Source organism: Heterodontus francisci, chromosome 1 (assembly GCF_036365525.1).
Source record: "Heterodontus francisci isolate sHetFra1 chromosome 1, sHetFra1.hap1, whole genome shotgun sequence".
Taxonomy (NCBI): domain Eukaryota; kingdom Metazoa; phylum Chordata; class Chondrichthyes; order Heterodontiformes; family Heterodontidae; genus Heterodontus; species Heterodontus francisci.
Window position 1 is genome coordinate 168,795,830 of NC_090371.1, and position 21,776 is coordinate 168,817,605.

General features: G+C 44.5%; 1 protein-coding gene across 1 annotated transcript in view; it reads left to right on the top strand.

The window, feature by feature from the left end:
- enoph1 (enolase-phosphatase 1) overlaps positions 1 to 21,394 on the top strand; it is a 38,602-nt gene extending 17,208 nt beyond the window's left edge. Inside the window, exons 3-6 of the mRNA XM_068038162.1 lie at positions 15,410 to 15,612; positions 16,126 to 16,258; positions 19,420 to 19,543; positions 20,523 to 21,394. Of these exons, the coding sequence (XP_067894263.1) occupies positions 15,410 to 15,612; positions 16,126 to 16,258; positions 19,420 to 19,543; positions 20,523 to 20,656 (594 nt within the window). The 3' untranslated portion in view covers positions 20,657 to 21,394. The remainder of the gene's footprint in view (positions 1 to 15,409; positions 15,613 to 16,125; positions 16,259 to 19,419; positions 19,544 to 20,522) is intronic.
- The last annotated feature ends 382 nt before the right edge of the window (positions 21,395 to 21,776 follow it).

The window sequence follows — 21,776 nt, forward strand, 5'->3', positions numbered from 1 at the left end:
TTATTTTAAAAATGAGCTAATTTGTATAAATGATTCTTAAAGATCTGCCATAAAAACATTTGTTGATGTTGTGCCCATCATGGTGTGAGATGGTATTGTTGATGCCGGGATGGAATCAGGAGTCTACATCTGGTGCATTCAGGCCAGGTACAGCATGGCTTGATGTAAACTGTGAATCAGCTGAGTAAAGCTTTCTCTGCTCAACCCCAACTATTGCCTCTGCCTCAATCTCAAAAGTACCACCTGTGCAGCAATGTGACACTTTTCCATTTCAAACACATGCTATTCTATAGTGATTTAGTTTCAAATTAGGAGCAGTTATTTGCTTGGGGCCCATGGCCAGAAGCAACTAGTTTGAGACTATCTAGTCTCGTTTCACATAGGACTCTTCCAGCCAGTAGAGAGAGATTTTATTCCATTAGTCTGGGGTGACTTTGAAGTCAATCCAAGAGGTGATAGGGCAGTGTCAAAGCAACCCTCCGTGCAGTATCCCAACTGCATGTCGGGATTGCTGTGGGCAACCATCATACTGCAGCTGTAAGAGTTAGAGAAGGAGTGGGTTGGGTCTCAAGGGAATTACATTTTAAAAAAAATCAAATAAGGCTGCAATATGGGAATACCATTAGACATGATTAGCATGCAGAAGAGAGGACAAGAAACAGGAGGCAACCAGAGGAACCAGGTGCATCAAGGGAGATCCAGACCACCCTAGTGGTATGCTGCTGACAGAATCTATCATTGCAGGACCAATGTTACAGATCTAAAAAAGGAAACTCTGTCTTATAGTTGAATACTCAAATTTTACTGGCAAACTACTGCTGTCATTACAAAATTATGATGGTTTAACATGATGTACAGTACGATCAGTATAACACTGCAATATATAGTGTAATTGGTAGAAGCTCACATACTACACTTACAAACAGTTTAAAGAATGGGGGGCAAAAATCTGTTCATTTGTGAAGCTGTGGAATTCACTTCCAGTGTTAATGGTAGAAAGAAGAAAGAAAGATATTGGGTGACTTTAATTACCCAAATATTGATTTGGGATAATTTTAGAGTGAAGGGAAAGGAGGGGGAGGACTTTCTGAAATGTGTTCAGGAGAACTTCCTTGATCAGTATGTTCTCAGCCCAGCTAGAAAGGAGGCATTGCTAGGAAATGAGGTGGGAAATGAGACCAAGTGTCTGTGGGGGAGCACTTGGGTAAGAGTGATCATCGTATCATAAGGTTTAGACTCATAATGCAGAAAAGTAAGCAATATTATAAGGTAGAACGGCTAGATTGGAAGAGGGATGATTTCAATGCGGTGAGAATGGATCTAGCCAGGATAAAATGGAGCCAAAGACTGACAGGAAAAGCTGTAATGGAACAATGGCTTATCTTTAAGGAAGAGATGCTTTAGGTACAGGTTAGGTGCATTCCAACAAGGGCTATAGGTAAAGGAACCAAAAAAAGGGCTCCTTGGATGACGAGGGCGAAAGAGATTATGATGAAACCAAAAAAAAAGAGGGTGTATGATGCATGTCAAATGAATTCTTCAAGTGAGAAGCAGGCCAAGTGCAATAGGTTGAGAGGGGAGGTGAACAGGAAAATAAGACTGGCAAAGAGAGAATATGAGAATAGAATGGCAGTCAACATAAAAGGGAACCCAAAAGTCTTCTACCGGCATGTAAATAGTAAGTGGGTAGTAAGAGGTGGAGTGGGGCCTATTGGTGACAAAGGGGGTAATATATGCATAGAGGTGCAGGGCAAGCCTAGAATGCTTAATAAGTACTTTGTATCGGTGTTTACTAAGGAAGCAGAATCTTACAAAATATCGGTAGAAGCGGAGAGAGTGGAGGCAATGGATAGGGTAAAAATTGAGAGGGAGGAGATACTGGAAAGGCTGGCTATTCTTAGGGTTGATAAGTCATCTGGTCTGGATGCTTTGCATCCCAGATTGCTAAAGGAAGTGGGAGTGGAGATTGTGGAAGGACTTGCCATAATCTTCCAATCTTCCCTAGATATTGGGGAGGTGCCAGAGGATTGGAGAGTGGCAAATGTGACACCCTTATTCAAGAAAAGGTGTAGGACAGTCCTAGCAACTACAGACCAATTAGTTGAACATCAGTGGTGGGTAAGGTTTTAGAAACAATAATCAGGGAAAAACATCAACAGGCACTTGGAGAAGTTTGAGTTAATTAAAGATAGTCAGCACGGATTTGTAAAAGGCAGATCATGCTTGACTAATCTAGTTGAATTTTTTTGAAGGGTGATGAAGGAAATATGGTGGATGTTGTCTATATGAATTTTAAGAAAACGTTTGAAACAGTACCACATAAAAGATTGGTTAACAATGTTGAGACTCGTGGAACAGAAGGGTCAGTGTCCAATTAGATTTTTTAAAAATTGGCTTAAGGACAGAAGACAGTGAGTCATAGTAAATGGTTGTTTTTCAGGCTGGAGGATGGAGGACAGTGATGTTCCGAGGGTCAGTGCTGGGATCACTGCTTTTTTTGCTGTATATAAATGACTTGAATCTTAGAATTCTTCTTTGGCCTGCTTATCTCGAGAGACAATGGATAAGCGCCTGGAGGTGGTCAGTGGTTTGTGGAGCAGCGCCTGGAGTGGCTATAAAGGCCAATTCTAGAGTGACAGGCTCTTCCACAGGTGCTGCACAGAAATTTGTTTGTCGGGGCTGTTACATAGTTGGCTCTCCCCTTGCGCCTCTGCCTTTTTTCCTGCCAACTACTAAGTCTCTTCGACTCGCCACATTTTAGCCCCGCCTTTATGGCTGCCTGCCAGCTTTGGCGGACGCTGGCAACTGACTCCCACGACTTGTGATCAATGTCACAGGATTTCATGTCGCGTTTGCAGACGTCTTTAAAGCGGAGACATGGACGGCCGGTGGGTCTGATACCAGTGGCGAGCTCGCTGTACAATGTGTCTTTGGGGATCCTGCCATCTTCCATGCGGCTCACATGGCCAAGCCATCTCAAGCGCCGCAGACTCAGTAGTGTGTATAAGCTGGAGATGTTGGCCGCCTCGAGGACTTCTGTGGTGGAGATACGGTCCTGCCTCCTGATGCCAAGTATTCTCCGGAGGCAGCGAAGATGGAATGAATTGAGACGTCGCTCTTGGCTGACATACGTTGTCCAGGCCTCGCTGCCATAGAGCAAGGTACTGAGGACACAGGCCTGATACACTCGGACTTTTGTGTTCCGTGTCAGTGCGCCATTTTCCCACACTCTCTTGGTCAGTCTGGACATAGCAGTGGAAGCCTTTCCCATGCGCTTGTTGATTTCTGCATCGAGAGACAGGTTACTGGTGATAGTTGAGCCTAGGTAGGTGAACTCTTGAACCACTTCCAGAGCGTGGTCGCCAATATTGATGGATGGAGCATTTCTGACGTCCTGCCCCATGATGTTCGTTTTCTTGAGGCTGATGGTTAGGCCAAATTCATTGCAGGCAGCCGCAAACCTGTCGATGAGACTCTGCAGGCACTCTTCAGTGTGAGATGTTAAAGCAGCATCGTCAGCAAAGAGGAGTTCCCTGATGAGGACTTTCCGTACTTTGGACTTCGCTCTTAGACGGGCAGGGTTGAACAACCTGCCCCCTGATCTTGTGTGGAGGAAAATTCCTTCTTCAGAGGACTTGAACGCATGTGAAAGCAGCAGGGAGAAGAAAATCCCAAAAAGTGTGGGTGCGAGAACACAGCCCTGTTTCACGCCACTCAGGATAGGAAAGGGCTCTGATGAGGAGCCACCATGTTGAATTGTGCCTTTCATATTGTCATGGAATGAGGTGATGATACTTAGTAGCTTTGGTGGGCATCCAATCTTTTCTAGTAGTCTGAAGAGACCACGTCTGCTGACGAGGTCAAAGGCTTTGGTGAGATCAATGAAAGCAATGTAGAGGGGCATCTGTTGTTCACGGCATTTCTCCTGTATCTGACGAAGGGAGAACAGCATGTCAACGGTCGATCTCTCTGCACGAAAGCCACATTGTGCCTCAGGGTAGACACGCTCAGCCAGCTTCTGGAGCCTGTTTAGAGCGACTCAAGCAAAGACTTTCCCCACTATGCTGAGCAGGGAGATTCCACGGTAGTTGTTGCAGTCACCGCGGTCACCTTTGTTTTTATAGAGGGTGATGATATTGGCATTGCGCATGTCCTGGGGTACTGCTCCCTCGTCCCAGCACAGGCATAGCAGTTCATGTAGTGCTGAGAGTATAGCAGGCTTGGCACTCTTGATTATTTCAGGGGTAATGCTGTCCTTCCCAGGGGCTTTTCCGCTGGCTGGAGAATCAATGGCATCACTGAGTTCTGATTTGGTTGGCTGTATGTCCAGCTCATCCATGACTGGTTGAGGCTGGGCTGCATTGAGGGCAGTCTCAGTGACAACATTCTCCCTGGAGTACAGTTCTAGGTAGTGCTCAACCCAGCGGTCCATTTGTTTGCGTTGGTCAGTGATTATGTCCCCTGATTTAGATTTGAGGGGGGCGATCTTCTTGATGGTTGGCCCAAGAGCTCTCTTCATGCCATCATACATTCCTCTGATGTTTCCGGTGTCTGAGGCCAGCTGAATATGACTGCATAGGTGTTGCCAGTAGTCGTTTGCGCAACGCCTAGCTGTTCTTTGTGCAGTACTTCTGGCTGCTTTAAGTGCTGCGGATGTTAAATCGCTGGGGGCTTTCTTGTAGTTCAACAGTGCAATGCGCTTAGCGGCTATGACAGGTTCCAGCTCTTCATTATGAGATTGAAACCAGTCTGCATTTCTCTTCGCACTTTTGCCGTAGGTGGTCAAAGCTGACTCATAGATGGCATCTCTGATGTGGGCCCACTTGGTCTCAGCATCCCCTGTGGGAGTGTTTTGAACAGCTTTTACAAGTGAATTTAGAAATTTTTGTAACAGCTGTGGGTGAGAAATTCTGCTTGTGTTGATGCGCGGGTGGCCTTTCTGATTGGAATGATGCAACTTCTTTGGTCTGAGTCTAACCTTGCTGCACACCAGGGAGTGGTCGGTGTCGCAGTCCGCACTGAGGAAGCTGCGTGTGATTTGAACACTGTTTAAGGAGGCTCGCCTTGTGACAATGAGGTCTAGCTGGTGCCAACGACGCGATCTTGGGTGCCTCCATGAAACCTGATGACGGGGTTTAGTGTGAAAGAACGAGTTGGTGATGCAGAGGTTATGATAGGTACACAACTCAAGCAGCCTCTGCCCATTCTCATTCATCCTTCCAACGCCATAGCGCCCAAGGCAGGAGGGCCATGAGTCATAGTCAGACCCAACCCTGGCATTAAAGTCCCCCAGCAGGAATAGGTGTTCGGTGTTGGGGATGCTGCTAATGATGCTATGGAGTTCCTCGTAGAACTCATCTTTAACTTCAGGTGGGGAGCAGAGTGTTGGAGCATAGATGCTGAGTAGGTGTACTGGACCAGAGGTGGTGAGCAGTCGGATGGACAGTATGCGTTCCGAGCCATTTGAGGGAAGCTCTATCATGCTGAGCAAGGAGTTTCTGATGGCGAAGCCCACTCCATGCTGTCTTGGTTCTTCAGGATCCCTGCCCTGCCAGAAGAAGGTGTAGTCTTGCTCTGCTGGAGATCCACTCGCGGGAAGGCGAGTCTCCTGAAGCGCTGCAATGTCTACATTGAGTCTACTGAGCTCGTTGTTAATAATGGCGGTCTTCCGAGAATCGTTGATTTGTGTAAGGTCTTCCGACAGGCCAGGACACATAGTTCTGACGTTCCAGCTTGCAAAGCGAAGGGCTGGTACCTTCTTTCCTTTTTTCGTGTTGTTTGGTGCGGTGTATCAGTCCACCTATTGGGCAATGACCCTGAGCTCCAAGCACCCATTGAAGCAGGTGGACTGTGGCGGGACAGAACCTTGACCGGGGGCTGCCCGGTTTGAGGCGGGCGGTAGTTGTCCAGTGAGGTGTGATGACCTCTCCCACCGACAAAGGCAACCCGTGGCGCCCAGTTTCTACGCCAATTTATCTGGACTTATAACCCGTAACTGCTGCCTTCCGTGTTGTGTCAGTCGCTGTGAGGCAACTATGGAGTGACCTCTCCATGGTGCATGCCTGGGCGTATTTATGGAGGTTGAGAGTTGCCCAGTCGTCAAAAACCCCCTCTCGGCCTTTCTGGTCTGGTCCAAAGGAGTGCAGAGCACGATGTTTGGCACCGGTATGGCTGCAGGAACTGCCGGAAACATGCCAAAGGTGACACATGACCGTCTACGGGGTTCCGCTCCGCATTATCTGTTAGGGTTTACTCCCTTAGCCTTGGTCTCTCCCGAGACGCCCACAAGGGAGTGGGGTTGTTAGGGCCCCTACACAGGTGTCGGATGATGCCGGTGGGAGGAGGGGATGCGAGGGGGAGGGGTGTGCGAGGGGGAGCTGGGGGTGCAGGGGAACGGGGTGCGGGGGAAGATGGTGCGAGGGGGCTGGCTGGGACGGGATTGTGAGGGGGAGAGCTGAGAGGGTGGAGCAGGGAAGGGGACGGGGAGGGATGGAAGGGGAGGAAGGGGGAGGGGAAGGGGGGGGGGGAAAGCGGGTGCAGGTAATAAGCCATTTCCTCAGTGCCCACCATCGACGTCCGGAAAGCTCATCCACGTCCTTCGGGAGGTGAAGCATCTTTTGGCAGACTTACAAAGGTGATTATATTCGTTAAGGGTTTTTTGATGTGGTTTATATAAAGGCATGCAGCATTGCCGACAGTGCGCTGCAGATGCTCTCCGAGCCATCTCCCGCGGGTGCTTTGAAGTTGCGGCCGGGGAGCCATTCGTGGATTTTTTGGGTGTTCGGAGCACCTTTTCTCAAGACTTCCCTAGGGTCCCGCTGCTCCTTCTTCTCCTCAATGGACTTACCGCACGCCGTGGCCGCAGACACTCTGGGCAGTGAAGACAGCAGGATCGGAGATTAAAGTATCAACAGCTGTGCTCTTCAGTTTCGTCCGGATCAATTTCGTTAGCTCTGTCGAATCTTAGAATACAGAGTAGAATTTCAAAATTTGACGATGACAGCAAACTTGATTTGTGCAAACAGTGGTGATGATACGAACTGCCTGCAACAGGACATAGATAGGTTAGCAGAGTGGTGAGACAAGTGGCAGATGGAATTTAATACAGACAATTGTTAGGTGATGCATTTTGGCAGAAGTGATAGAGCGAGGCAATATAGACTTAATGGCACTGCTCTAAAGAGTGTACAGGAACAGAGGGACCTTGGGGTGCAAGTGCATAGATCTTTAAAGATGGCAGGACATGTTGAGCAACTGGTTCGTAAAGCATATGGAATCTTGGTCTTCATAAATTGAGCCATAGACTACAAAAGCAGGGAATTTATGCTGAACCTTTATAAAGCTCTTATTAGGTCCCAACTGGAGTATTACATCCAGTTCTGATCACCACCCTTTTAGGAAGGATGTGAGGGTCCTTGAGAGGGTACAGAGGAGATTTACCAGAATGGCTCCAGGGATGGGGGATTTTAGTTACAAGGTTAGGTTGGAAGAACTGGGGTTGTTCTCCCTGGAGTAAAGGAGATTGAGTGGCGATTTGATAGATGTACAAGTTTATGTCAGGTTTAGATAAGTTAGACAAGGAAAAACTGCTCCCATTAACTGATGGTACAAGGACTAGAGGATGCAGATTGAAGGTTTTGGGCAAGAGATGCTGGGGGAATGAGAGGAAGAACTTTTTTATGCAGCGAGTGGTAATGATCTGGAACTCGTTGCCCACGAGGGTGGTGGAAGCAGAGACAATCAATAACTTCAAAAGGAAATTGGATGGGCACTTGAAGGAAATAAACTTACAGGGCTTGGGTGGGGGAGTGGGACTGACTGGATTTCTACACGGAGAGCTAACATGGACTCAATGGGCCAAATGGCCTCCTTCTATGATGTAAATGACTCTATGACTCATAGAGCACATTTCACAACCTCAGGACATCCCAAACTGCTTTACAGCCAAAGAAGTACTTTTGAAGCATCACCACTGTTGTAATGTAGGGAAAAGGCTGCAGTGAATTTGCACACAGCAAGGTGCCGCCAACAGGAATGATATCAATGGCCAGGTATTCTATTTTAGTTATACTGGTTGAGCGATAAATACTGGCTAGGACATCAGGAGAACTTCCTTGCCCTTCTTCAAATAATGCCATGGGATCTTTTAAGTCCAGCTTGGAGAGAAGAAGGTACCTCGATTTAACATCTCTTCCAGAAGACAGTGTAGATCTCTGGAGTGGGACAAACCCAGAACCTTCTAACTCAGAGGGGACCTGGAAATCAAAGTGTTTTCACTGAGTCAAGGTTGACACTGTGTCAACATTTAAGATTAGATTTGAATAGATGGGTGGAGGGTAAAGAAACAGGATGGGTAAATATGATGAGGACTGTTTGCTCATGTGGAGGGTGAACACCAACACAAACTAGTTAGTGGCCTGTTTACATGTAGTAAGTCTGTGTGTATCCTATGTAAGGGATCTGGGTTCAAATCAAACCCTAACTGATGGAGGAGACTTTTGAGACATTCATTTCATTTATAATGATCTGATGTAAAATGAAGAATTTGTACAGTCCCAGCCTAGTTCTTAGTGGGTGTGGTCTACAGCACAAACTGTCCCATATTTGGCATTAATTGTACGAGGAAGGTGCTTCCATTATTAATAATTTTTGAGGACTTGTGTTTAAAAGACTGTGGAAAATACCTGATGAGATGCTGGACATGTTTTCTTTTTAAAGGGTCACTAGAAGGACACTTGGGACTTTGTTTAAAAACAAACACTGGAAGTCACATGTCAGAAGTGAAGTCAGCAGCCAGAGCCTTATGGACTATGGAACTGTTTGGACTTTGAGAAGTCACATGTCTGGGTTTATGGCTCAGGAGTTTTGGTTTCATTTTTGGGATATTGTGGGGAGTTGAGTTGGGGTTGCAGCCTGCAGAGAGAAGCAACCAACCCATCCTGTTCCATCTCTTTGAGAAACCCTGAGAATCCAGTGTGAGAGCTGGAGAAACTGATGCAGCATTTCTCCTGAGACACTTCTGGAAGACTTCCTCTTGACATCTCCTAACGAATTGTTTTTGAAAAGATCCCAGTGACAACCGCATGTGTCTAGTGACACCCGTCTATGTGCACCTAGATGCCAGACCAAAAGGCCATCTGGAACATTCCATATTTTATCCTTTTTCTTCAAGAATTGACAATAACTTGGCCAAAGTATTTTGTTTAAAATTGATCTTTGCAGAGCCAGCTTTTTCAACTTTTTCTTTAACCGGTGTGTGTGTGTGTGCGCGCGCGCCTGTGTGTTAGGTTATTTTAGAAGGGTAGACATTTATACTTGCATATTTCAAACTGTGTGTTAATAAGCTTTGCATCTTATTGAATAAGTCTCGTTTTATAATAAATCAATAATTTTGCTGTTTACTAAAGAAACCTGGTTAGCGGATTTGTATTCTGAAACAAATAGATAAAAGTACATAAGTGGCCATATCCATAATTGGTTGAAATATTTTTAAATATATGTTGTGATCAGTGGGACTAGAGGGAGATAGGGCACTCCTCCAGCTACGGTCATAACAATTGGCAGTCTTAGAGAGGTAACAGCCTGCTTACCGATGCTTAGTTTGGGTTCCACCAGGGCCACTCAGCTCCAGAACTCATTACAGCCTTGGTCCAAACATGAACAATAAAGCTGAATTCTAGAGGTGAGGTGAGGTGAGAACAATCATCCTTGATATCAAGGTAGCATTTGACCAAGTGTGACCCTTGTAAAATTGAAGTTCATGGGAATCAAGAGGAAAACTCTCCACTGGTTGGAGTTATATCTAGCACAAAGCAAGATGGTTGTGGTTATTGGAGGCAAATCATCTCAGCCCAGGACATCACTGCAGGACATCCTCAGGGTAGTGTCCTCGGCCCAACCATCTTCAGCTGCTTCATCAATGATCTTCCCTCCAACATAAGGTCAGAAGTGGGGATGTTTGCTGATGATTGCACAATGTTCAACACCATTCGCAACTCCTCAGATACTGAAGCAGTCCGTGCAGAAATGCAGCAAGACTTGGACAACATCCAGGCTTGGGCTGATAAGTGGCAAGTAACATTCAAGCAATGACCACCTCCAACAAGAAAAAGTCTAACCTGTATTACAATCACCAAATCACCCACCATCAACATCCTGAGGGGTCACAATTGACCAGAAACTTAACTGGAGTAGCCATATAAATACTGTGGCTACAAGAGCAGGTTAGAGGCTGGAAATTCTGTGGTAAGTAACTCACCTCCTGACTCCCCAAAGCCTGTCCACCATCTACAAGACACAAGTCAGGAGTGTGATGGAATATTCTCCACTTGCCTGTCGTAGTGGGTGCACTTCCAGGGCTGGGCATATGGCATATTGTTGGGACAGAGTAGAGCAAGCTTTTGTATCCCTTTGTTTGCATTATTCGTAATTATGGCTCAGAGTGTCAGTAGTTGACAGGAAAAGAAAAATCAGAATAAAGTATTGTTTAATTTTTATATATACATGGCAAACTAATAATAATGAAGGTCAATTAACTTTTATGTTTTAACATTTATTTTCAGTGTGTTAGTGTTAGTGTCAGATGGCAGATGTCCATGACAGAAGACGGTGACTTTAAACAACTGTACTAAACCTGCATTGGGAAATTATTCCAACAACAATAACTTGTATTTATATAATGCCTTAACGTAGTAAAACTTCACAGGACCATTATCAAACAAAATTTGACATAGCGCCACCTAACGAGATATTAGTGTAGGTGACCAAAGTTTGTTCAAAGAGGTCAGTTTTAAGGAACATCTTAAAAGAGGAAGGAATTGAATGGTGGGGAGCTTTCGAGAGGGAATTCCAGCCTCTGGGCCTTGGCAGCTGAAGGTATGGCTGCCAATGGTGGAGCAATTAAAATTGGGGATGCTCAAGAGGCCAGAATTGGAAGAGCACAGATATCTCCGGAGGATTGTAGTGCTGGAGGAGTTTAGAGAAAGGAAGGGGTGAGGCCATGGAGAGATTTGAAATCAAGGATGAGAATCTTAAGATCGAGGCATTGCTTAACGGGGAGCCAGTGTAGGTTCGAGAGCTCAGGGCTGATGGGTAACAGGACTTGGCATGAGTTGGGACACAGGCAGCAGAGTTTTGGATGATATCAATTTACAGCGGGTAGAAAATGGGATGCCGGCCAGGTGTGCATAGTCAAGTATAGAGGTAACAAAGGCATTGATGAGAGTTTCAGCAGCAAATGAGTTGAGGTAGGGGCAGAGTCAGATGTTATGAAGTTGGAAATGGGAAGTCTTAGTGCTAGAGCTGGGAATCGTCAGCGTACATGTGGAAACTGATGTCGTGTTTTTGGATGATTTCACCAAGGGACAGCGTATAGTTAAGAAATACGAGGGAGCCAAGGATAGATGTTTGGGGGACACTAGAGGTAGACACTTGGGAGGAGAAACTGGTGATTCTTTGGCTACAATTGTGTAGATAAAAATGGAACCGGATGAGTGCAGTCCCACCCAGCTGGACAACAGGGAGAGGTGTTGGAGGAGGATGGTATAGTCAGTTGTTTCGAAAATTGCAGACAGGTCGAGAAGAATGAGGAGCGATAGTTTACCTTTGTCACAGTCACATAAGATGTCATTTATGACTTTGATAAGAGCCATTTCTGTACTGTGCAGGGGCAGAAACCTGGTTGGCGAGTTTCAAATATAGAGATCTGGGAAAGATAAGTATGGATTTGGAAGGCGACATCAGCTTCAGAGACTTAGGAGAGGAAAGGGAGGTTGGTGATAGGACAGTAGCTTGCAAGGATGGAGCGGTCAAGGGTTTTATTTTTTAGGAGAGCAGTGACATTAGTTTTGAAACAGAGGAGGCAGTACCTGAGGAGAGAGAACATAGAACAGTACAGCACAGTACAGGCCCGTCGGCCCACGATGTTGTACCGAACCTTTAACCTACTCTAAGATCAAACTAACTACCTACCCTTCATTCTGCTATCATCCATGTACCTATCCAAGAGTCGCTTAAATGCCCCTAACGTATCTGCTTCTACTACCACGGCTGGCAGCGCATTCCACGCACCCACCACTCTCTGTCTAAAGAACCTACCTCTGACATCTCCCCTAAACCTTCCTCCAATCACCTTAAAATTATGCCCCCTGGTGATAGCCCTTTCCACCCTGGGAAAAAGTCTCTGACTATCCACTCTATCTATGCCTCTCATCATCTTGTACCCCTCTATCAAGTCACCTCTCATCCTTCTTCGTTCCAATGAGAAAAGCCCTAGCTCCCTCAATCTTTCTTCATAGGACATGCCCTCCAGTCCAGGCAGCATCCTGGTAAATCTCCTCTGCACCCTCTCTAAAGCTTCCACATCCTTCCTATAATGAGGCGACCAGAACTGAACACAATATTCCAAGTGTGATCGAACCAGGGCCTTATAGAGCTGCAGCATAACCTCGCGGCTCTTAAACTCAATCCCCCTGTTAATGAAAGCCAACACACCATAGGCCTTCTTAACAACCCTATCAACTTGGGTGGCAACTTTGAGCGATCTATGGACATGGACCTCAAGATCCCTCTGTTCCTCCACACTACCAAGAATCCAGTCTTTAAGCCTGTATTCCACATTCAAATTCGACCTTCCAAAATGAATCACTTCACGCTTTTCCAGGTTGAACTCCATCTCCCACTTCTCAGCCCAGCTCTGCATCCTGTCAATGTCCCGTTGCAACCTACAACAGCCTTCCACACTATCCACAACTCCAGCAACCTTCATGTCATCGGCAAACTTGCTAACCCAGCCTTCCACTTCCTCATCCAAGTCATTTATAAAAATCACAAAGAGCAGAGGTCCCAGAACAGATCCTTGTGGAACACCACTGGTCACCGAGCTCCATGCTGAATACTTTCCATCTACTACCACCCTCTGACTTCTATGGGCCAGCCAATTTTGTATCCAGACAGCCAACTTTCCCTGAATCCCATGCCTCCTTACTTTCTGAATGAGCCTACCATGGGGAACCTTATCAAACGCCTTGCTAAAATCCATATACACCACATCCACTGCTCTTCCATCATCAATGTGTTTTGTCACATCTTCAAAGAATTTAATAAGGCTTGTGAGGCATGACCTGCCCCTCACAAAGCCATGCTGTCTCTAATCAAACCATGCTTTTCCAAATAATCATAAATCCTGTCTCTCAGAATCCTCTCCAGTAATTTGCCCACTACCGACGTAAGACTGACTGGTCTATAATTCCGAGGGTTATCCCTATTCCCTTTCTTGAACAAGGGAACAACATTTGCCACCCTCCAATCATCCGGTACTACTCCAGTGGACAGTGAAGATGCCAAAGGCGCAACAATCTCTTCCCTCACTTCCCGTAATATCCTTGGGTATATCCCGTCTGGCCCCGGGGACTTATCTGTCCTCATATCATTCAAAATTTCCAGCACATCCTCCTTCTTAACCTCAGCCTGTTCGAGCATATCAGCCTGTTCCACGCTGTCCTCACAAACGACCAGGTCCCTCTCACTAATGAATACGGAAGCAAAGTATTCATTTAGGACCTCCCCTACCTCCTCCGACTCCAGGCACAATTTCCCTCCACTATCCCTGATCGGCCCTACCCTCACTCTGACCATCCTCTTGTTCCTCACATAAGTGTAGAACGCCTTGGGATTTTCCTTAATCCTACCCGCCAAGACTTTTTCATGTCCCCTTCTAGCTCTCCTAAGTCCATTCTTCAGTTCCTTCCTGGCTACCTTGTAACCCTCTGGAACCCTGTCTGATCCTTGCTTCCTCAACCTTAAGTAAGCTTCCTTCTTCCTCTTGACTAGCTGTTCCACATCTCTTGTCATCCAAGGTTCCTTCACCCTACCATCCCTTCCCTGCCTCATCGGGACAAACCTATCCAGCAGTCGCAGCAAGTGCTCCCTAAACAACCTCCACATTTCTGTTGTGCATTTCCCTGAGAACATCTGTTCCCAATTTATGCTCCCCAGTTCCTGCCTAATAGCATTGTAATTCCCCCTCCCCCAATTAAATATTTTCCCATCCCGTCTGCTCCTGTTCCTCTCCATGACTATAGTAAAGGTCAGGGAGTTGTGATCACTATCACCGAAATGCTCTCCCACCGAGAGATCTGCCACCTGGCCTGGTTCGTTGCCAAGCACCAAGTCCAACATAGTCTCCCCTCTAGTCGGCCTATCTACATATTGAGTCAGGAAACCTTCCTGGACACACCTGACAAAAACTGCTCCATCCAAACTATTTGCACTAAGGAGGTTCCAATCAATATTAGGGAAGTTGAAGTCACCCATGACAACAACCCTGTTACTTCTGCACCTTTCCAAAATCTGCCTCCCAATCTGTTCCTCCATGTCTCTGTTGCTATTGGGGGGTCTATAGAAAACTCCCAACAAAGTGACTGCTCCTTTCCTGTTTCTGACTTCCACCCATAATGACTCAGTAGACAAACCCTCCTCGACGACCTCCCTTTCTGCAGCTGTGATACTATCCCTGATTAACAATGCCACTCCCCCACCTCTTTTACCTCACTCCCTATTCTTTTTGAAACATCTAAACCCCGGAACATCCAACATCCCTTCCTGCCCCTGTGATATCCACGTCTCCGTAATGGCCACAACATCGTAGCTCCAAGTACTGATCCATGCTCTAAGTTCATCACCCTTATTCCTGACACTTCTTGCGTTAAAATAGACACACTTCAACCCATCATACTGGCTGCAACTTTGATACTGCTAACAATATCAGCTAATATGCGAGCCAGGAAGGGAAGTTGGGTTGTCAGCAGTTTAGTGGGAATAGGGTCAAGGGAGCAGGTGGTGGATCTCATGGACAAGTTGAACTCGGAGAAGGCATGAGGGGAGATAGGAGAGAAACTACAGAAAGATGCAACTTCAGGGCTAGGGCGGGGGGGAGCTTTACAGGAAATTTGGTCTAATGGGCTAGTGGAAGGGAGGGACACAGCAGAGGCAGCTAATCGAATGGTCTCAATCTTAGTGACAAAGACCACAAACTCCTCGCGCTTGTTAGAAGTGAAGGTGGAAAAGACAGGGAAGAGGGGTTTAAGAAGAATGCTTGCAGTGGAGAAAAGAAGCGGGAGTTATCTCTGCATTCTAATGAACAGTTTTGGCAGATGAGAGCAAAACCCAATAGTGCTTGTGGTGGTGAATGCTAAACCAGTTATCTTCTATATTCACTTAAGTCTTCGTGCCTTGGACTTAAAGGAGGGGAGATGAGGCCTGTTCCACTTCCAAGCAGTAACCTTCTTCATAAACAATAGAAATAATGAAATAAAAACATATTCAATTAAATGGATTGCATTTGACAATCAGTATTCAGAGTCTTGTGCAATTAGGACAATTGTTGAACTTTATCCATTCATTCATTAAGGCTAAAGATGACAAGGAATTAGAGGGAGCAGTGCTAATTCCAGAATGGTGCTCAGGAGAGACTGTTGACAAGGAACAAACAATCAAAACTGTGATAAACAACATCTTGTGGCAGATGTCCCAGGACAGGAAGACGACAGCTTTGAAGCAGCTACAGGGTCACATGTGGAGAGAAGCCTATATACGTGGAGAAGTGAAAGGAGAGTAAGTGATTTAAAATGTGTATATATTATGGAGCAAAATGCATTTGACCTCACAATTATTATAGATTCAGAACGTCTAAGTTCTCTGATGTGAAAGTAAATCATATGGACCTAGAAATTCCCAGGTTCCAGTCGGGTTAGCTAATTTCAGCTTGGGCAATGGTAGTACATTACAACTGGTGCTTTGGGCGAAGGAAGGGAAACATAACTGGGAATCCTGCTGTCCAGCGATTCTCGGAGGAAAGTGTTGTGTATGTATGTATGTATTTGATGAGCATTGGATCATGCTTGGCTGTGATAACCTACCAGCTCTTGCTCTCTGGGCTTGCAGATGTTGAAATGGCCATTTGGGCAGAAACCTGCAAGGGCCAATGTCTTTGGGAGAAAAAGAATAGAATCGGAAAATATTCAGAACAAAGCAATGTCTAATTTTTTTATGTATGTGGCAACCTGATGATAATTGAGGTGAATTACCATTGTGCTCAACATTTCCTTTTCTTTCAACGTGAGTCAGAGTGTATGAAGATGTTGCTCCAGCTATTAAGGAATGGAGAAAGGCAAGCAAGAAGGTGTACATCTATTCCTCAGGCAGCGTGGAGGCTCAGAAACTTCTGTTTGGATATTCAGTTGAAGGAGACATGTTGGAGGTAGGAAGCCATTGTTTGCCGTGCCTGCCCATTACTGATACTGAGGTTTCCATAAACAATTCATAAATGTAAAAATGTACTGGCCTTATTCATACTGGAGACTTCATCTGAAATCTGCTGAAATTCAGGCATTATAGGTCAATTGATCAATACACTGGACGAGGCACTGAGGCATATGGACTAGAAGGATCCCAGGTACAATCTCTGGGCTGTACTGAGAAATGCTTGCCAGAATGTTAACACAAAAGTAGCTGCAGGAGCACAACATCTTGTGGTGGAGGAAGAAAATGGACAGGATGTTTGGAAAATCTCACTGAGACATGCAGCCAGCACAGTCATTATGATACTGTTGAGTTGGACATGGTGCACCAAGGGAGGTTGTACCAAGTCAGTGCAATTACTTGGTCCCTTGTATCTGACTGCAAATCAGGAACAAGGTTGCTGCTATTGGGGGAAAGGCAATGTTCTGCTCACTTTTCAAAATTTCTTGTGAAGCCCATTAAGCTGCACCTTCTGGGAGATACCACTGGAAACATTGTGCACAATCATTGTACTTTCACTTACCACATTCTTCTTAAAGGTGGAGGTAAAAGCTGAGGAACAGCAAACAGATGCTGAGATGGCTGGATGGAGATGCCCGGGTAAATGTGCTCCTCAGCTTTCAAGCGGTTTCTCAGTGAGCTCAGTAGCAATGGATATATCAGATAGACTATCTCCTAAGAGCCTTCCATCCGGTGTTTCCAGATACCACCTGAACATTAATTGAGTGCAAACTCTTAATCTTCCTGAAGGTCATGAGCTGATATGCATCTAGGTATCATGTGCGACATTTTCCACTCAAGTGAAGTCTGCCACTCAGTTAAAATTGTGCAACTTCTCCAGCTGACACTTTCCTTCCACAGAAAAAGTAATGATGTTACCCTTGATATATGTGTGCAGTGTAGATTCCGTGTGTGGCCTGGAAGGCTGTGGTAACCTTCACTTCAGTGGAAAGAATTCTTTGCCAGATATTGTATGTAGGAAATTGCATTAGCGGAGACAATTTTTGTTGACAGGAAGGTATGTATGGACAGGTCTATAAAGCAGGCTTTTTGGCAGTGAGCAGTGTGGCTGAAATGCATTGCCTTCCTCATTTTAGTTATGCAGCATGTTCCGAACCCCCAAAGGAATACCCAATCGCACCTCTTTGTACAATGTTAGAACCAACAGCAACCAAGAATAATGAAGCAAACTATTGGTGTGGCAAGAATGCGAAAATGAATGTCAACTCAGTGAAAGAAACTTATGTCTGGAGCAAAATGCAGCAAAAGATACAGAAAAACACAAAAGAAAAATAATTTAAAGGAAAAACCTAATGATAGGTGGACCCTCAACCAAAAATGCAAAACTCATCCTAGGACCCCTTTCCATGGTATTAAAATTAGACCATGGCTTGGCCATGTGAGCCGCATGGAAGATGGCAGGATCCCCAAAGACAAATTGTACAGCGAGCTCGCCACTGGTATCAGACCCACCGGCCGTCCATGTCTCCGCTTTAAAGACGTCTGCAAACGCGACATGAAGTCCTGTGACATTGATCACAAGTTGTGGGAGTCAGTTGCCAGCGTTCGCCAGAGCTGGCGGGCAGCCATAAAGACGGGGCTGAAGTGTGGCGAGTCGAAGAGACTTAGCAGTTGGCAGGAAAAAAGACAGAGGCGCAAGGGGAGAGCCAACTGTGTAACAGCCCCAACAACCAAATTTTTCTGCAGCACCTGTGGAAGAGCCTGTCACTCTAGAATTGGCCTTTATAGCCACTCCAGGTGCTACTCCACACACCACTGACCACCTCCAGGCGCTTACCCATTGTCTCTCGAGATAAGGAGGCCAAAGAAAATTAGACCAGTGCATGTGTTTTCAAAAGCTATAAGAATCAGTTGCCCATTTTGCCAGCTTTGCTGCCACTATTAGGGTGCTGGGAATTACATTCAAAAACTGCTGAAATTTGATCTCCATACATTTAATGTATAAACACCACATTCAGTTTGTCTTGGTTATTGCATCAACTAAATGCAGCTCTATGGGTATGTGATTGAGCTTGTGTTACAGTGTAGTGTAACGACCAAGGCGGGAGTAATACACTGTTAATTCAGTCCCACTACTCCGCAGGTCACAGCATATTAGTAAAGATTCCCACCTACTGGAAAATAGCCAAATTAAACACTCTATTTGCCCCCCAGAATAAAGCACACCAAACCAGTTTTCTTTAAACAACAGCAACATTAACAATTTATTAATAAACTAAGTCTTTCACAGATCTTTCAGCAAAGGGTGTAGCAACAGGTCTACTTGTGCTTTGAAATAGCAGTCTAGCAATAGAAGCTTTCTTTGAGCTTTCAGGATCTCTCAAAACATAAGAGGCAACAGGAATCACTCCTGATGCCGAAATTTTTCAGAGACTGGAGGCAATAGGAATTTGCTACCTTTTAAAATGCAGGGTTTCCTCTCAGCAAAGGAGCCTTTCTCCACAGAGAGCAGCAACTCCTCTTTTCCTGGGTCTTTTCTCTTCCCCGACAGACCACAACCACCACCTCAAATGTAGGAGTTCTTTCCAAGAGAGGCAAATCTTCTTTTCTGAGAGTAGGTCTTTTTTCTGGTCTGTAAACACAGGTACCAGCCAGCTCACTGCTAATTGGCTGCTATATTTCCTACATTATGGCATCATATTGATCTTCATTAGGTTCTGGATTCAATTCCCAATCAGTGATCAGGAAACTCACCTCAGCTGGAGCAATGCTTGCAGCTTCTGGCATCTCTGGCTTAGGAAGGGGAAAAATGTCCAGTGTTCTCCCTCCTGAACCTTCAGCCTCTGCTGGAACCTGTCTATATGACAGGTGAGGACGGGATCAGTGCCCATGGAACGGTGTCAATGCTGTTGGGAGAGGAGTAAAATAAACTGGCAAAAAAGCTCTTCTCCAATGATACGATGACTGATAGTAGGAATAGGTTTATAAGTTAACTGTAAAACAACACAAACGAAATCTGTAGTTTGGGCATGCAACAAGCCCTTGACATTAATGACGTAGTGATGGATTTGAAATTTTAACAAAATGCATGTTCTGTGCCATGTCTGAAGGTGAAAGTAATGCACCTGTGTTATATAGACACTTGTTTAACCCTTTCAGCTTTTTGATGGCCATTTTGACACCAAGATTGGATCCAAAATAGAAACAGAAAGTTACAGAAGAATTGCTCAAACCATTGGCTGTTCCACAGACAACATACTTTTCCTAACAGATGTGACTAAAGGTTTATTTAAATATTTATTGACTATTTTTGTAACTTATTTGATTGCTCCACATAATTATCATGGGGAAAAACAAGAGGATAAGAGATGCAATAGTGTGAGTGGAATGCGATGATCTTGCCAGGGGACTGTCAAAGCAAATCTCGAATGGTAACAGTGCTTAAGATGGCAGTCTTAGAATCAATCAAGAGTACCTATTATTTTGTAATGATAGATTGTGGTAGTGACTTTAATAAAGACTTAGCCAAATGTCTGTTTCACAGTATTTCAAGAAGTGCAGGGAATCCTCCCACAGTCTTGGCCAACATTTCTCCCTCAAGTATTAGCACCAAAAACGGATAAATTAATCATTCATTTCCTTGCTGTTTCTGGGATTTTTGTTGTATCCAAAGTGACTCCCATGTTTGCCTACTTAATAGTTTACTGCACTTCTGAGCCATTCATTGTATGTGATGTACCTAGGATGTTTCTGAGAGATGTGATGAGATGATATGTAAGTCCAAGACTTTCTTTTCACGTGCAACTACAAATCACTTCTCCTAAGTATACATTATCTATCAACAGGCCACTCACTATTTTAAGTACAGTACTGTTTAGCGAATAGTGATAATTGTGATTTTATTTCCACAATTATAAAATTTGACTTGTTATAGTTTTGAGGCAAAAAGTGCACATCAGAAATTTACTGGAATATCATTCACTTAATGCACTAAATATTAAAGATATTTACTTTATTGGAAAAGTGTTTGCCACCTTTTATATTTGCAAACAAAATACCGGTGATCTAATCTGTGCAATTTTGGGGTCATTCTCAAATCATTGCTTCAGCTTATGCTCTCATGCCCTGTGGCTCATTGAATTTATGTGCATTTATTTGCAAACATATGAAAAGGTTTGTCATTGTTTTTCCTTAAGTTTATTATTTTATTTTTGTAATCAGTCCAGCCCTGTAATTTCTATTTTTTTTAAAAATTCTATCAGAGGCAAGGGCTGCAGAACAGGCAGGAGTCCGAGTGACTATTGTGGTGAGGCCTGGAAATGCAGAGCTGACAGAAGAAGAAATGTCTCATTCTATCACCTCCTTCAGTGAACTGTTATTATCTAGTCACAAATGAAAACCGAACAGCTTCAAAATACAAGCAAAACCATTCTTCTGCAGTAGGATTTACTAAAATAATTTATCTGCAAGAATTTTCAATAAATACATTCTAATCATGAGCAGGTGTTCACAGCAAGTTGTTTTGCAGAAACGTTTTTCAAGAAGCAGTGAGACATGGGTTTATGTTGAACTTTCCCTTGTATGTTGAGTTCCTGATCTCAGTACTTCCTCGTAGAAAGGTGTTGACGACAAGAGAGATAACTACCTCAAAAGGTGAACAAGAAATTTCAGATTGGAAGTCACCCCAGGCTGCTATCATTCATCTTCTTGCAACCAGGTTGTGTTTGTGTGGCATGGAAATAGATCATCTCCATTCTCGGCTGTACATGATGCAATCGCTAGGAATTTGTGTACGGCAATGTGGAAGGATGAAATTTGTATATCCGCTTAAAGTGTGAAAAACCCCTCATTGTCCAATTAGGTTTTGTACTTTTACACCAAGTTGTGGCTGGAAAAGCATTTTGAACTGTATAATAGTGAAGTTGCAGTGGTGACTAGTAGTGATTGTAGTGGAAGCAATTTAACTAAGAGTATGACACTTCTCTTGATTAAACAACCCCAATGACACTGGAAAAGGGAGAAAAATATGTTTCAGGAAACTCATGTCTTTAACAAAGTGCATTTAAATGATTTAATTTTGATAAGTCTGTAATGCTTAATTCAGCAATTAAAAAAAAATATCCTCTTTGGATAGCTCATGCCACGAACCTCACCTTCACATCTGAATTACTTTGAAGTACAAACCAGGGTAAATCTTACTTTCAATTTATTAATGCCATCCTTGGCTCTATGGTAGCACTCTTATCTCAGATGGTTATCTTATCTTATGGTTCAAGCTCCACTTCAAAGACTCGAGCTGACACTTCAGTCCAATAATGTGGGAGTGATGCACTGTTCGAGGTGCCTCCTTTCAGCTAAAGCTGTAATCCTGCCCTCTCAGGAGAACATAAAAGATCCTATGGCACTAATTCAAGAAGAGCATAGGAGTTCTGCTTCGACTGTTATAATCACTAAAACACATTATTGATTTATTTATTTCATTGCTGTTTGTGGGACTTTGCTGTATGCAAGCTGCT